General features: G+C 36.1%; 3 protein-coding genes across 3 annotated transcripts; all 3 read right to left on the bottom strand.

The window, feature by feature from the left end:
• Positions 1-82: 82 nt before the first annotated feature.
• Positions 83-3138, bottom strand: UREG (urease accessory protein G). The gene is made up of 7 exons (XM_007025045.3): positions 2968-3138; positions 2689-2874; positions 2103-2163; positions 1333-1534; positions 910-1031; positions 681-785; positions 83-431 (listed from the first exon to the last, which is right to left on the bottom strand). Exons 1-7 carry the CDS (start codon positions 3060-3062, stop codon positions 348-350), a joined length of 855 nt encoding a protein of 284 aa, XP_007025107.3. The 5' UTR covers positions 3063-3138; the 3' UTR covers positions 83-347.
• Positions 3139-3763: 625 nt separating this feature from the next.
• LOC18596519 (Cytochrome b561/ferric reductase transmembrane protein family) lies at positions 3764-6238 on the bottom strand. Its single transcript, XM_007025044.3, has 4 exons — positions 5780-6238; positions 5419-5580; positions 4607-4755; positions 3764-4514 (listed from the first exon to the last, which is right to left on the bottom strand). Exons 1-4 carry the CDS (start codon positions 5915-5917, stop codon positions 4160-4162), a joined length of 804 nt encoding a protein of 267 aa, XP_007025106.3. The 5' UTR covers positions 5918-6238; the 3' UTR covers positions 3764-4159.
• A 3812-nt stretch (positions 6239-10050) lies between these two features.
• Positions 10051-12064, bottom strand: LOC18596518 (Ribosomal protein L18ae/LX family protein). The gene is made up of 4 exons (XM_007025043.3): positions 11924-12064; positions 11495-11610; positions 11335-11398; positions 10051-10643 (listed from the first exon to the last, which is right to left on the bottom strand). Exons 1-4 carry the CDS (start codon positions 11936-11938, stop codon positions 10302-10304), a joined length of 537 nt encoding a protein of 178 aa, XP_007025105.3. The 5' UTR covers positions 11939-12064; the 3' UTR covers positions 10051-10301.
• Positions 12065-12374: the final 310 nt, after the last annotated feature.

Below are 12374 nucleotides of genomic sequence, written 5' to 3'. Positions count from 1 at the left end.
TTTGTTCTCCTACCCTTGATTTTTTTTTTATTATTATTAACCCTATTCAAAGTGAAGAACAAGCAACAAAAATAAAACTCAATTTAGAAGAATGAAATACATGACTTTCATATATGCATCAGATTTCAGTTAACAGGTGGATATTTCACTCTTTCTGTGCTTTCCAAGAATGTAAACAGGGAAACAGTGGAACCCCCAACTTTTTCACTTTGACGGACTAGTTAGTTTGTAGTGTTTAATGAACTTATTAACAGTCCTATTCATAGTTAATTATTACTAAAGAAAAACCCAGTAGAATAAAATGAATAATAATACGGGGTATGAACTACAGGCTCTTCAAAGAAAGATCATTTGCGCTTCTTTCCTGTTGCTGCTTCCCAAGCCTGTAATATGTGGTTTACTATATCCTCGACACCATGCCCATGCTTCACCTGCAAATTTAAAATTTACTCAAATCATTAACAACTAAATTTTGTAATGTAATGTCAAGGGCCCCAAGCAATAAAATGTGTTTCTACTTTGCATTTTGTGGAAGATGAAATCAAGATAAGGTTTGAGGGAATGAAGGGAATGATACAAGTTTCCTGATATTGACATATGTGTTGATTTGTACAGTAATTGATATGCAACACACAGAAAAATAGTATGCTTTTATTTCACAATATGGTTACTCAACCAACCTGAGCAAAAACAAAGGGCCCTCCATCTCGCATGCGAAGTGCATCACGCTCCATGACACCCAAATCAGCTCCAACTGCAGGTGCAAGGTCAGTCTTGTTTATCACCTATAATTAGATATAACAAAATTCATGTCAAAATCCCAATAATTTTACTTATAAAACTGGGGACACCATGACAATAAATAGATCAAAGGGGTATCAAACAGCACAATAATATTAAATCAAATACCAAGAGATCAGCTTGGGTTATGCCTGGGCCCCCTTTCCTGGGGATTTTATCACCTCCAGATACATCTATGATATAGATGATATAGTCAGCCAGTTCTCTGCTGAAGTTGGCAGCTAAATTATCTGCACTCACAAAGATTCCCATAAATGTGGAACTTTTCTGATTTGAACTCATTCCTCCATCGCTGACACTCGGAAATTATAACTGTTTCACTAATTTAAAGGTGCAATTCCAATATATGTTAAGCAGTACCTTATGCCTCATTTGTGAATTTCAAAAACGATTCACTCACAACACCATCTACTACTCTTTCTTTTTCATTTTTCTTTGAGGAAAAAAAAAATCTTTTTTAGGTAATCTTCACAATGTGCTTCATTCTCAAAATTTACATACAAAATCACTTCAATAAAACATTATACTTACCTCCTCCAGATTCACAAAGAAGGATATCTGTTTTGTACAAGTTAGAAAGCTCCTCAAGAGGACCAAGATTGATGCTGATGTCTTCACGAATAGCAGCATGCGGGCAGCCTCCTGTTTCTACAGCACGTATCCTTTCCTCTGGAAGTGCCCCGTGTTTCACCAAGAACTCACCATCCTCCTTTGTGAATATATCATTTGTCACCTGAAGTTATGACATGCTTCCCAATGTATCATTTAAGTTTAACCCATTTTTAAGTCCTCATGCTGATTTTGAAGAACTCAAAGCAATGATGATTGTTAATATATGCCAGCCATCAGTAAGAAGGCTGAATGGCAGTCCAAAAGAAATGGATTCTCCTCAAAGTAAGCAATGTATTCTTAAGTTTGGTATCTCCGATGTAACCTTACTCAAAAGCAGAGTTAGGAGATCCAGTAAACAAATTTGCTGCAGCTGTAGATGCAATGAGTGACCTGACGCCCTTTCTTAAATTTTATAAAAAGTGGGGGCCCTGCTTTGTATCACATGGTACACCTCGGGTCAATCTATCAATCTGCCTACTTAAAGAAACTATCAGCCACCGGGTCGCATCTTCTTAAAGAATGACCACAATGGCACAGCTTAATCAATTAATCCCACAGTCCAGATGACATTCAGAACACCTCTCTCTGAGCGCATGTGGACGTCAAAGAGCTAAAGATTTAAATTTAAAAAGGTAGGTAAACTGTTACTATCAAATGCTATCTCAAAGTACAAGATGCATGATACTTACAGCAGCAAGACTGTACTTATCCCGCAGGAATTTACACAAAGCCAGCATTAAAGCGGTTTTCCTGTATGGCATGAACCAATATCATGTCAGAAATTTATTAGGATGTTTTAACATAGAACCAAGAGTTGCATTATACCCATATAATAAACTGAGGAAAAACAATGATAGACCCTGACTTGAAAAGAAAGAAGCAACCAGGACAAAAGAATTCAAGAATGTCAGCAAAACATAACACGAAAACCTTGAAAAACTAATATTACTTAACAAACAAAGACCAAAAGAGTATAAACTCCAGGGAATTGGAAAATACAAGAGACTTCACAAAAAATGTAACACTATGGAATTTGCGGAGCGCATTTCATACAATTTACCAGGAATCACCAAGCCGGAGTCTCCACTAATTCATATACAATAAAGCATCATCTTTGTTGAAACTTCGTGAAGTAGCATAAATTTATCATTTCTCAAACAGTTGTAGCGAGGAATAACAACAGATACTGATATACAAAAATGCAGAGTAACTGAGTAAGTCAAAGCAATGTTAATTGTTGATACTGAGGAAGAATTAAAGGAAACTAGGAAATACCCAGTACCAACAGGACCACCAATACCAACAGTAAAAGCTCTTTCATTGAAATCCCTATTGCCAAGTGGTGGAGCTCTTCTGCTGAAGAATCCAGGTGAGTAAATGGGTTCATGTGAGTGTGGTGCCAGTCCATCATGGCTATGGTAAACCCTCCCATCAGCTCCCACCCAGGATGTTGTTGATTTACTGTTGCATAACAAAATTTAACCAGAAACCAGATCATCAAAGAGTTATACCCCATTAAAACAGCAAAATTTATACTATGAGATTGTTACTTACTCATGGTCATGATCATGATGGTGGTGGTGGTGGTCATGGTCATGGTCATGGTCATGGTGGTGATGATCATGGACATGGTGATCATTGGAAGCCATTTGACTACAATCTGCAAAGGTTTTACTGTGGGAGAGTCCCTCTCCGTGTGTGTTCAAAGAGAAATGAGGGGAGTACATGAGGATTAATGGATTAGGATAATGAAATCACAACAATGCCCCTGTCACATGTGATTCGGTATCTTTTGTCATTGTCTTTGACTGGTTAGTACATTCGTTGGATTCTGATTGAGAAGAGAGCATTTACTAAATGATAAGTGGGAATCTTAATGTAAGATAATAGTATTAATTAAGAATTGATGAGGCATTCGAGACAACAATCTTATTTTATGATCAAAAACTGATCAAAAACTATCTTTCAGTGTTGACAAAACTTAATGTTTAATGGCAGCTAATTTTACAAATTGCGGCATGAATAATAGTTAATTAGTGCAACACTAATCCATTATTCATGAATTGGTAATAGCAGAATTATCAATGAAATTATGAACAAGTATTGAAGTTTCGAAATTAAAACCATCATGCAACAATGATTGACAGTACATGGATAAGCCAAGTAGAACAGAGAAAAGTTGGGAGATGTTAGATTTCTATTCGGGTCTCTGGCTCATTCGCCGGATATGCCAGGCCGTCAGTATTGAGGATCCCTTGTAATGGGCTTGTCAAATCACCTGGTTTACTGCAAAGAAAGATTGAGCCCCATGATATCACAATTCCGTTGGGTTAGGTTAATCAAACAAAAATTAGAATAACATTAATAAATTATCATTCATTCATCAGCATCTCCAGATATAGAGGTTTACAAACTTTGATTACACTTCTCAAACATAGCCACACTATATGCTAGTATTTCATTTCCTACATATATACATACATCTCAATTACCTGGACACCCCAATTTTGATCACAACACAATGAATATATATATATCTATATATATATAAAAGAGAAAAATGATAAGTTGTTCATACTCCACTTTTTGATGCATGTATATGTTCTCCATCAAAAGTATTCTTCAAAGGGTGTGCTTTGTATCAGCCAGGAAAGGCATCAAAAAGTAGAGTATGAAACTTTTGACTACTAGATAAAGATCAATTTGCAAAAAAAAAAAAAAAAAAGAAAAGAAAAAGAATCCAAAGTCAGTCAAACAAATTCCTAAGTGCATTACGCTTGCCACATGGTTCAGGCAACATGACCTTTTGGTTATCTCTTTGCTCAGTGGCATTCTCTTGATCAGAAGGTGGGGTTGGCTGGGGAGCATTGCCTAGTATCAGCCCTTGCTTTTGTATATACTCCCATTTGTCTTGGAAGAGGTAAAAGAAAGCAACGAAAGAGACCTCAGCAGTGAAAAGTATAGTCCAAATGCCAGTACTTCTCGATGTTTTCTTATGGTAGGCATTTAAGCCAGTGTAGATGTTAATGATCCCCACCAGAGATACCGCTGTTCCAAGAATCCAATGCGTTAAGTACCATGTACTTCTTCTTTTATTTCCTCTGTAAACCAGGAATTGATACAAAGATGGAAATATTAAGTATGAGGTTAGGTGAACCAGTATTAATTTCAAATGTCAGAGAATAAATGGTACCTAGGAGGCCTGAAAAATCCAATCAAGGCTTGCATCCAAATGGCACCATAAAGGGCTAGACCTAATCTTTGGTGGCTGTTATTGAATGAATTCTCAAAATTCTTTATGGACATGATAGCTCCAATTGTTGCAAGAAGCACTGCAAGTATCTGTATAGATAGGGAAACAAAAATAGAAAGAGTTAAATGAAAGGGAAATTAAGTAATCATGGCAACAACTAGCAATTTCTAAACCATCTCGATCTGTAAGAAATGTATGTAGTCTTCTAGCTTTAAAGTAATTCATAGCCTGTGATCAGAGAGGCCATCATTGCAGCCGGTTCTAAATTTCTTGTCAACCTTCTTTTTCCTCTTCACTATATAGTTTGCTTATGCAATTATAGTACACCTCCATATATATAACGTAGTAAATTTAAGAAGAAAATCGGAATCAATAAAAAATGTAGTACCGAGCAAACCAACCAAGCACAAAAACATTGACACATGAAGCAGGCACATGATCATGATTATATGGACAAATAAAGAACATGATCTCCCTTTCTTCTTATTCAAGTCTTCATGATAAATATGATTAAGTTGGTTTAGATCAGTTACTGGAAAAAAAAAAACCATGGGCTGTTAGAAGAAATTAAAAATTGTGGACAGCATCATTAAAGTGAAAGTGGGTTATAATAGTAATGAAATAAAACGAACAACCAGCTCTATGTGATCTCTTCTTTGCACCCCAAATAAGAGTTATATCTGCAGCAATCAGTAAAATTTGTTACAAAAGCATATTTCCTTGGTGAATGTAGTGTTAATATTGAAGGATACCTGCAACATGGCATGGAGATAGAATAAAACTTTAACCCTTCTCCCACCTTCCTCTTTATTGGCCATTCTAATAAAAAGAATCCCAGCAGGCATTAAGAACCCCATGGAAACCCAGAGCAGAAGGCCGTGTATGGCGATATAAGATGTCATTTGAGGACTCAGCTGCAATATTGTTCATTAAAGAGGAATGGTTAAACTCAATCATGTTGATTATCTTCTGAACTTAGATTTATTAGTACTTGATGCATTCCAAAAACAAAAGTAGGGGAAGATGACATGAGGATGGAATTAAGAGAGGTAATATATCAATTGATTCGAACTTCCTTGGAAGCAAAACAAACTTGGACAAAATTTGGCATACCTTGTGTACATTCTCTTTAATGCTCTTGTGATTGCTGGATGCAGTATCCTCCCCATGAGATGAACAAGAAACAAGGGCTAAAAGAAAAACATATAATGCAGGAATGGTGAATGACCCTAGAAAATGAGAAACTTGCATCTTCAATATCCAAGCAATGAAGAAAAGAACTTAAAGCATATAACCCTGCTTCAACTACCAACCCTCTCTTTCCTTTTTCCTTCCTCTAAGAAACCTCAGCTTTTCATATCTTTCTTTATGAAGGTAAAGAAAGACTCATTTGACTACAGTTAATCTGAGTGGCCATTAAAGCATTAGAGAGGAGAGGAAAAAGTTGTTTAAATGCGTCAGCTCTTAAAGAAACTGCATCTCTCCTTTTTGTATAAAGAAGCTAATGTGCTATAATTAGTGAATACAAAAGGGGAGGTGCAACCTACCATTCAGTATTGGCTAAAGATTTTATAAGCATGGGCAATCTATGGTTGGTTGTAGAAAGAAGATTATTATATAGGGTAAAAAAGTAACTGAGGGATATCAATAGACAAATAAGAATTTCAAAATTGTGGGGTTGACATTGCCTGCACTTTTTGGTTGCATAAAATGGCCAAAAACACAAGATGGTCAAGGATTCAATGGATGGAACAAGGGGGCGGTGTAGTGGGATTACACAGTTGATAAAGAAGCTTATGATCTAATCCTAGATTACTCAATGATTTAGACTTCATTAAATCTTAATATTACAATATCTGATTCACTACCTAGGTAATGGATTAAGATTTAAGGTTCTTAATGCTGAAAATATGTAAGTCTTGAATCATATCTAATGGTTCAATAACCACTGTTTTAGAGGCTTGAAAAGCAACAACAAAATGTGATATCTCTACCATTTGCTTTCATTTTGAAAACAATAATTGGTCATTGAACATTAAAAGCAACAGAATTATTGCTGTGTTGAAGTTCTTTAAAGAATTATGAACAAATGGAGCTTTACAATATAAAGGGGAGACATACAAATGAGTAAATTTTATCCACCGACCCTCTCTTGAGGAGGCAATGTTCATAGTTTTGAAATAAGACTAGAGTCAATATTCCTTTCTCTTTTCCCTTTCCCCTTTCCCCTTTGTTCTCCAATCTACCATCTCTCTTCTCTGCCTTGTGCTTGACATTAGGTAGTTACTTAGTTCTCAATAATGGCAGCAGCTAGCTAGCAACATCGTTTTCAGTTTATCAGCAATCTTTTGACCTATGTTCAAAACAAAAGACGCTTCAACCCACAACACGGGATATGTACCAAATTCTTGGACAGACAGACACCAACCATATTCCGCATTTCAAACTTACTCTACATTATTCCAATCCCCTTTTTTGTTTTGGCTGATGTTGACAAAGTTTCAAAGTAATGCATGAGAAAAAGAGAAGAAATATACTTGCATGACCAATATTATTCCATGGATTGTAAAGGTAAAAAGATAGGGAGAATGGTACAAGACATGTGGGCTTACAGAGACAGTGCAACTTTTGGTGCAGGCAAAAATCAAAGCTTGAGATTGAAACTTCAACTGCTCTTCGTCCCACCAGGGCAATTGAGCGCTGCACTCGATTTCTTCAGATACAAGATAACGACGCGCACAAACACAAACTGACAGAATCCAGAGAGGTTGCCATTAATTTGGCTATTTTATGAAGATAATCCAGTCGTGTTAACTCACATGTGAATATGCTTCACTCCAATTATCCAGATTAAATCCAATTATTGTTTGAAATGAGCTACCATATGTATGAACGAAGATGATTCTATTTGACAACTTTCCAGTAAATCCAATGAATTTAGTTCAATGCCAACTTCAGCTAATTAAAGTGGAAATGGACATAGAAAAAGAAAATCACCCACAGAATCATTAATCTTGCAGCTGAACCTGAACTCGTCTAACCAAAACTTGCAATTAGTTCCTCTCCTCACTTGTAGGCAAAGAACTTCGTTACTGGATTTTCTTTTTTATTTTTGCTTGAAGAGGTTCATTCAGTCTTATAATATATTACATTATTTAACAAGAAATAATCATCTTTTTATCTTATAAACACCATTCATTTTTTTAATCAAGAGAGCTTAAACTTGAAACTTAAAAGTTATTATAAGTACTCTAAATTCCAATTATTGGTTTTCCAAACCCTTTTGTTTGGAAAATTGACTGCAAAAAACTTGAAAAGAGTATTTCGGATTAAGACGGTCCTCTCAAATATATGTAGCAAAACATCTCTTTTCACTAATTCCTCGACTAAATAATGACATTAGATCTTTTGCAAAGTCGTAGTAATCATTACCCATTGCATTATATTCAATGAGCAATTCTTAAAGAGAGCAAAGGAGATCATCACAGATTTGGTAGGCAATCAGCATCATCATCCTCATTATCCTTTGCCCTATGCTAACCAAAAAGAAAATTGTTTAACCTGGTAGATTTTGTATGCTTCATATTTATATATAGTTCATACATCAAATGTCAAATGCTACAGCCTACACCTCTTATATCAAACTCAAAAGTGGAGAACAAATGATCTTTACCTTTGCAAAACTTTTGCTTTTCTTTTCTTTGGGTACCGTGCCTTAGTGCGCCACTATCTGCTTTTCTCGTACCAGTTCAAAAGGAAAACAACAAATTAACATTATTAGTTATAAAAATTTATGAGAGAGGCAGTGTTTAATATCGATTTTTACCAGTATATCGAAACTATAATTATAAGATGGAAAAGTTTCAGTGGTCTTGGCTGGCTGATATGATTATGTTTATGGTTAATACTTTTCTTGATGGGTAGGGTGTTTCTGAATTAGTATTGTTATTTGCTATTAATTAGCAACAGCCAATTAGTTAATAATTGATTAGTATAAAGTGAGGAAAAGAAGCTTCTTTTCTTAGAGGGTGAAATGCTGATGGAGTTATTGTTCAAGACTCCTCATGATTTTCTAACTGGATATGCGTGATTGGGTATTCATCACAAAGAAAAAAAAAGGGTGGTTTGGGGAAGATTCCATAGTCATAGTGGTAACTGTCATGCTTACGGTATTAACTTGTAGAGCTGCAAATGAAGTAGTTGAGTCATCGGGTTAGATAAGCGAGATGACTTTCGTTAGTTCCTAACTCAGATTTTACGTTGAGAATGGGAACGATTGGGGTTAAGAAATCACAGTTGGGTTCATACGTGTGAAACAGAAAGTCAAAAAATTGAAGGGAGAGATTTGATAAATTCTTTTAATCACAACAGCCTCCTTTGGGCAAGTGTATAAAGGCATCCAGCCAAATGATTAAAACTGGTTATCAGGGTGTCCAGACTATGCAGGAAGAGCTGGCCCAATCTTCTTAATCATCAGCTCAACTCAAGTCCCCAATGGCGAATCTATCAACATCTTATGGAATAGCAAGTTATAACCCAAAGTTAAACAATGTATGTGTAGATGTCTGACCAAGTACTTTCCTGTTGCTTCCAACGTCGTCGTTTGTTTACCATGGGTAGACGACGATGCTGTCCTAAATGTGATGTGTCATATGCGTGAAGAGACGACGGACCACTGATTTATTCACTGCCCTTTCCCTGTGAGGATAGGGTTTGCACTGCATCCATGTCGGAAGATACGATCGACAGAAACACACGAAATTTGGTGAAGTGATAATTGCATGATTTGAACAAGGACTGGAAGTAGAATAATTAGACGAGAGCAATTTGTTTTGACTTGCATAATTTTGTGGGCTATTTGATTGGAAGAAAGAAACAAATGTCTTTTTCCGTTGTCAAATCCCACGTTTCTCTGATGCATTGTCGCCCAATGAAACAGGGCCAAGCATGGCAGAAATGAGCATTTGGAGCCCTTAGCTCCAGGCAACCCGAGGAAAATTCACCAGTTATATCTCTAGAGCGAAAAAAAAATAACAGGTGCAGCAATACTTTATAACACAGATGGGACGCCTTGTAACTGCACCACTAGCCCGAAAAATGGTAGAAACCCCTAGTTTGAAGAAGCAATAATAGTAGAAATCCCTAACTTGAAGAACCAATTGACATTCCTGCAGCTAAGACTTCCCATTTTCTACTAGTTTTGACGGAAAATGTGACAATTTTTAATAGGTTTGTATTTCCATTTCCAATCCAAAAATATAAAAATCTAAACTTTTCCTGTCCAAATTTTTGAAAGTAAATTGTTCAAGGACCGTGCAGAAATTTCTTCTAGCATTTTGACAATTGAATGCAAGTTGCATTCAGAAATCAAAACCCTAACGAAATTAACTCAAACATTAACTTGTACTTACTATTATACTTTATAATGAAAGAGAGACGACAATCACATACCATACCAGCTTTTATAAGTAATGAAAATGAGATATTGAAACCCAAAAGAACCAAGTTCAACCTGTCTGACAGCCTAGGCTTCTCAAATAAAAACAATATCCGATAAACAAACTGATAGAAGTGCACTACCAAAAATTTCAGAATTAGAACCATTTTAACTCTCTCCTTTATGAAATGGGAGAAATTACATAAACAAGTTGGGCCTTGATGCCTTGTAGGTTGTCTTCAGCTTCCTGGTAGGTGGCCTCACCTTCTTGAACACCAAGGGGAACTTGATTTTGGAGTTGTGGAACTGCTTGGTGCTATCCCTCTTGCATAGTTTAGCAGGGATGGTTGCAGTCTTGATAATCTGGATGCAAGGGAACCTGACCCTATGCCGAGAAGCCATCTCGTTGTACATCTGCTCAACAGCTCCATTCAAAGTAGTGTCACGGTATTCCTTGTACATGTTATGATAACCAGTACGACTTTGATAGCGAAGCCAAATACCATAATTCTTAATCTTGGTTGGATTCTTCTCAAAAATCTGCAGAGAATCTAAATTAGACAAAGGGCATTGAAAAGAAAGCTGATGAATGTATTAGAAATCAAGTTCCCTTTGGTGCATCAGATAATCAATATGCAATCACTATAATTTTTTCTTTTTTAATAGAAGCCACCATACGGATAGTTAATGACTTTTGATCAACAAGTTAGGAAACCACAATAAGTAAAAGATGTAACTTGCTGTAGCATCTTCTTGTCAAAGATTTCAAACCAATTTAAATTCCAACAACCGCTTTCAAATTCAAAATCTTAAATATGTAGCACAAAAAATTGAGCAATCAATAATTCAAAGCAATGACATTTACAAACAAAACACAAATAAGCCTTCACAATACTTTTCTATAAAGAACCAGAAATTCTATATTCAAGATGTATAAAAAGCTTAAAGCCTAGACAAATTTAGGTTGTTTCTTTACTATCTAACTTCCCTGTTTCTCACACAACAAATTTACAGACAGCTGCTGATCAAACACAAATTCCCATCTAAATTGCACAGACATAAACTAAATGTTGGCAAGTCACATAAAATTACTTCAGACACTAATCAAAATGACCCTAGCTCTAACAAAAACATTTAAACATACATACCAAAGGATACTTCTCCTATTCACATTTCAAAATATCATACCATAAGAAATTACTAGTTATAGAGTGCACCATCAAATTATTACCTCATTGATGGCAAGGACCTGACCATTGCTCTTCTTAACCTTCTTCAGCTTCCTCAAGAAGTACCTGATGAATATTCATGGACAAACACCAAAGTCAGAAACCTTCAACAACTTCAATCAAATGGGAATCAAATTAATCGCCCAAAAAATAACCACTAACCAGAACTTGGACTTGGCCCGAACCTCATTGGTGGCCCACAGCCTCATCCTGTAGATCTTGGGGTGCTCATCGCTCTCCGTTGGGAGAGCCCTCCCAACAACCTGGTACTGGTGATACTGCAACCATTAACAAAACCAAAATCAAGACTTTTTTTTTCTTGTATTAATTCAACATTTGCTTAAACGAGTTACAACTCCCTTTGTTGCTAAGAAAACTCATTAAAACGATAGAAAATGAAGTTTTTTATCCTATATTTTACAAACCATTTCCAACGAGATGAAAAAGGAAAAGTTCGCATGGATCGAAACCAAACATAACAAACTAAAATTGCCTTCAGAGGAGTAATTATAAAACTTTGAAACTTAAAGATGGAAATCGAGAGGGTTAGAGGGGGGAAGATCTGAGAGAAGAGAATCATTGGCCACTTACCCTGAAAGTAACCATTTCTGAGGAAAGAGAATATCTGAAGAAATTCGCAGCCCTCTCTCTCTCACTCTTTCGCTCGATGTAGGAGAAGAGGAATGTAGGATTTTCTTTCCCTTATATACTAGCTCTTTGACTGATCAAAACCCTAGACTTCTCAAACGGGGCTGGGTCGGGTTGTATTTAGTTGAGTTCATGTCACTCATTTGTTCCGGGTCGGCACATTACATCTCGGTCCAAAATTCTGTCAGTTTTGGCCTTCTGGGTCTTATATGAAAGCCCATGGTGAAACTTAGATCCTTTTTCCATTTCGGCCCAAAATCCAACTAATATCAACCCAATAGTGAACATTATATCTTTTGATATCTTCTGCTTTGACCCAAAAAGAACACCTTTCTCTTTCCGAGACCGCATTTAGATATATAAATGGGTTTTTTATATTCGGGTACTGTATGTT

This window comes from Theobroma cacao, chromosome 6, assembly GCF_053813885.1.
Source record: "Theobroma cacao isolate CCN51 chromosome 6, ASM5381388v1, whole genome shotgun sequence".
Taxonomy (NCBI): domain Eukaryota; kingdom Viridiplantae; phylum Streptophyta; class Magnoliopsida; order Malvales; family Malvaceae; genus Theobroma; species Theobroma cacao.
This window is presented reverse-complemented; position numbering and strand designations above follow the sequence as displayed.

Excerpts from the sequence above, each read along its gene's own strand:
- UREG (XM_007025045.3), bottom strand. The coding sequence starts at position 3,062 with ATGGCTTCCAATGATCACCATGTCCATGATCATCACCACCATGACCAT. Across the intron at positions 2,164-2,688 it reads GGTGGTCCTGTTGGTACTGG|GAAAACCGCTTTAATGCTGG; the intron begins GTATTTCCTAGT and ends CATGCCATACAG. Across the intron at positions 432-680 it reads GGCCCTTTGTTTTTGCTCAG|GTGAAGCATGGGCATGGTGT; the intron begins GTTGGTTGAGTA and ends TTAAATTTGCAG.
- LOC18596519 (XM_007025044.3), bottom strand. The coding sequence starts at position 5,917 with ATGCAAGTTTCTCATTTTCTAGGGTCATTCACCATTCCTGCATTATAT. Across the intron at positions 5,581-5,779 it reads TTAAAGAGAATGTACACAAG|CTGAGTCCTCAAATGACATC; the intron begins GTATGCCAAATT and ends ACAATATTGCAG. Across the intron at positions 4,756-5,418 it reads ATCTCCATGCCATGTTGCAG|ATACTTGCAGTGCTTCTTGC; the intron begins GTATCCTTCAAT and ends CTATCTATACAG.
- LOC18596518 (XM_007025043.3), bottom strand. Across the intron at positions 11,399-11,494 it reads CGGGCCAAGTCCAAGTTCTG|GTACTTCTTGAGGAAGCTGA; the intron begins GTTAGTGGTTAT and ends AATATTCATCAG. Across the intron at positions 10,644-11,334 it reads AGGTCCTTGCCATCAATGAG|ATTTTTGAGAAGAATCCAAC; the intron begins GTAATAATTTGA and ends GATTCTCTGCAG.